Raw genomic sequence first — 3,609 nt, forward strand, 5'->3', positions numbered from 1 at the left:
CGCACTCACACACGCGCACTCACACACGCGCACTCACACACGCGCACACACACACGCGCACACATCACACGCACTCTCACACACACACATTTACACACACACATTTACACACACACTTACACGCACACACTCTCACACACTCTCACACACAACCTCACACACACACTCACGCACATACGCACTCACGCACACACGCACACTCACACGTGCGCACTCACACGTATACACTCACATGTACACACATGTACACACGCGTACACGCACACGCATGCACGCACACACATGCACGCACACACACATGCACGCACACTCACGCACACGCATGCACACGCACACACGCACACACACAAACACGCACACACACAAACACACTCACTCTCACACTCTGACACACACACACACACTCTGACACACACACACTCTCACACACATTTACACACACACTTACACGCACACACTCACACTTACACACACAACCTCACACACACACTCACTCTCACTCACTCTCTGTCACACACACTCGCACACTCACGCGCACACACTCACGCGCACACTTACACACACACTTACACACACACTCTCACACATACACACACACACACAGAGGAAGGGTCATCGGACCTGAAACGTTAACTCTGATTTATTTTCTTCACAGGTGCTGCCAGACCTGCTGAACTTTACCAGCCAGTTCTGTTTCTGTTTCTCGCTCCACTGATCCCACCAGAGCCGCTGCTGAGTTTCTACAGCCTTTCCTCTTGTTATTCCTCTCTCCCGGCTCCGATGTGAGCTGTGTGACATCGTCGAAAGGTGCCAAACCCCGCATTAAACATTATTCGCATTGATGCTCCCATTCCTCTATCCCTCTCGCAGACATGCAGGCCCTACGTACATCACTCGCTGCTATTGGAAAGGGATGCCTTGCGACTGCATTCAGCTGTTGTTATCTCCATGCTGGAGAACTCTACCCAACCGTGGTCAGGTGGGTTCTCCTGTTTTTGTGTTACAACTGAGGCCGGTGAAGCTGGACTGGGAGAGCGAGTCACGTTCTTTGGGTAAAGATAGGAAGGAGGCTGAGATACAATGTGAGCGGCGTTCAAACATGTTTTGCCATTAAGGCCCGTAAAAACAGGGCTCCCTGAATGGGCTAGTGGGTAAAGAACCTGCTTGACATATTGCTGAGACTTTACAGAGCAGGAGCCTCAAAACCAGGAGGTGCCTTACGCCGTTCATAGAAGCAGGGGTAGGCCAATTAGCCCATTGAGCCTGAAGATCATAGCTGATCATCTCCTCAATGCATTTCCCTACACCCCTTCTCGATCCCTTAATTGTTAGCCTGCAGAGACCTGTCCTGAACCTGCTATAATTGTTGGCCAGGCTCAACTCGAGGTACTCAATGAAATTAAATAAGTCATGGATAGCAGGTGAGAGCATAGTTAGATAAGGCTGTAGCAGTGCAATAGTCTCACAAACGAAGAATGGTGAAGTGGACAAGGTCCTCACTAGTGCCCAGAAACTGTGGAACCGAGGCAAGCAAAAGTCAGCACCTTTCATGACCATGGGATGTGAGCAACGATCTAGCAACAGCCTCTGATTCTCTGCTTACCTCTGTAGGCAGACGGGAATGGGTCTCGTGACCACGATGGCCCGCTTCGGAGCAATGGTGGCGCCAGTTGTGAAAATGACGGGCGATTACATTGCGTTTCTGCCCATGACTATCTACGGCGGCATGGCGATAATCTCCGGAATTGCCGGCTTTCTTCTTCCAGAAACTCTCAACATCCCACTGCCAGACACTATTGAGGAGGTGGAGAACAGGTTTGTAATACCCAGCATTTCCTCTTTGATTGGCGCTGCCTGTTGACCCACAGGTAACACGCCATTGGAGAATATTGGCTTCCCTGTCCTTTAGCCACTGCATTGACTCACATTCCCAACACCCATTAGTCCAGGATCCCCACCGCGTAACGCTGTCTGGAATCGCTCATCAGGAATTCGGAGCTGTTTCCCTGAGACCGTATCCCTGGCACCTTTTCTCCCTTAGCAACCTTTTACATAGTTGGTCACACTCTCATCATGGAGTTCAATCTGGATATATGCTAGGTGTTTCATTTTGGTAAAACAAACAAGGGTAGGCCTTAGACAATCAATGGTGGGGCCTTGCATGCTGTTGTAGAACAGAGGGACCTAAGGGTGCAGATACGTATTTCTTTGACCTATGCCCCACTAGTTTTGGACTCCACTACCCTGGGGGAAAGATCTTGGCTATTCACCCTATCCATGCCCCTTATGATTTTATAAACCTCTATAAGGTCACGCCTCAGCCTCCGACGCTCCAGGGAAAATAGTCCCAGCCTCTCCCTATAGCTCAAACTCTCCAATCCCCGGCAACATCATTGTAAATCTGTAAAAGCTAACAAGCCTGGCTTCCTAACTAGACAGCTTGTCTTAAAACCTCTCTTTAAAACAATGCAAAAAAAAAAGACAGGACAAAATATCCCGTTAAAACCACAGCATCATCAGATCGCTCGGGTTCAGCGTCTCTGGAAGAAGAGGTGGGGGTGGGAGTGAGAAAGACCACAGATGAAATTGCAACACCTTCTACAGTCGGTAATCTGCAGTGTGTTCTTGCTCAGGGCCAAGAGAAGTGCGGAGAAAGATGCGGACTCAAAGAAAGATGAGATTTCACTACAGGAGACATTCACGTCAAAGACGGAAGCAGACCACTTAACCTAAGGCTGTGTGCTCTCGATAACTCCACAGCTCGCTCGATGGTGACTGACATTCTTCAATGCCCTTGAGGGAAAACAAAACCAGTATCACTTGGGGATAAATGTACCGCCATTCGAGGGAAGGAAGACCAGTGTGCATCACCGACAAGCTTTACTGGTATTTCCGTCATCCACTTCTCCCAAACTGTATTGCATTCTCAACATCTGCTGCTAAATGTTCTATTACTGAGCGGATTGAATCACAGCTGTCACGGATCTAAAACGCAGGAACTGAATTTTGCGTGCTGGGGTTGCGTTGGGCTGGAGACTGGAGCTATGTTTCAGTTTCCCCGTGCGATTTTAAAGCTTAAACTCTGCAGCGCACTTGCGCTGATCGATTCCACAGCTGGCAGTTAGTCTGATCGGATGGCCTTGGCTTCCAACTGAGGTGGGAGCTTTCCAGAGAAGCCTATGCGATGAGACAGGCCTGATCTGGCCTGAGGGGAGGGCACTGCTGGGGGCTATGATCTCTTGACTCCTTTGGTGGAGGGTTCATACATTGTTTGCCCCGGTTGGTGTGGTGGGGTTAGGGGGGGGCGGGGGGAGGGGGGTGCGAGGGGGACGGAGGAATCTTGTAGAGGCCATGTGGTGGAAAGACTTGTTCCTCTCCTGGCCAATAAGCCGTGCTGTAAAGATATTCATCTTTCTCTTGGCCTATAAGCCAGGCTGTAAAGATATTCCTCTTTCTCTCGGGCTATAAGCCAGGCTGTAAAGGTATTCCTCTTTCTCTCGGGTTATAAGCCAGGCTGTAAAGGTATTCCTCTTTCTCTCGGTCTATAAGTCAGGCTGTAAAAGTATTCCTCCTTCTCTTGGCCTATAAGCCAGGTTGCAAAGGTATTCC

The 3,609-nt window shown here is 49.7% G+C and overlaps 1 protein-coding gene across 1 annotated transcript in view; it reads left to right on the forward strand.

Moving 5' to 3' along the window:
* The window catches only part of LOC109921646 (solute carrier family 22 member 6-A-like), a 14,482-nt gene extending 11,371 nt beyond the window's left edge, over positions 1 to 3,111 (forward strand). Inside the window, exons 6-8 of the mRNA XM_048619622.1 lie at positions 871 to 979; positions 1,612 to 1,815; positions 2,634 to 3,111. Coding sequence (XP_048475579.1) covers positions 871 to 979; positions 1,612 to 1,815; positions 2,634 to 2,733 — 413 coding nt within the window. The 3' untranslated portion in view covers positions 2,734 to 3,111. The remainder of the gene's footprint in view (positions 1 to 870; positions 980 to 1,611; positions 1,816 to 2,633) is intronic.
* Positions 3,112 to 3,609: the final 498 nt, after the last annotated feature.

The sequence above is a fragment of the Rhincodon typus genome, chromosome 43 (assembly GCF_021869965.1).
Source record: "Rhincodon typus isolate 14 chromosome 43, sRhiTyp1.1, whole genome shotgun sequence".
Classification (NCBI taxonomy): domain Eukaryota; kingdom Metazoa; phylum Chordata; class Chondrichthyes; order Orectolobiformes; family Rhincodontidae; genus Rhincodon; species Rhincodon typus.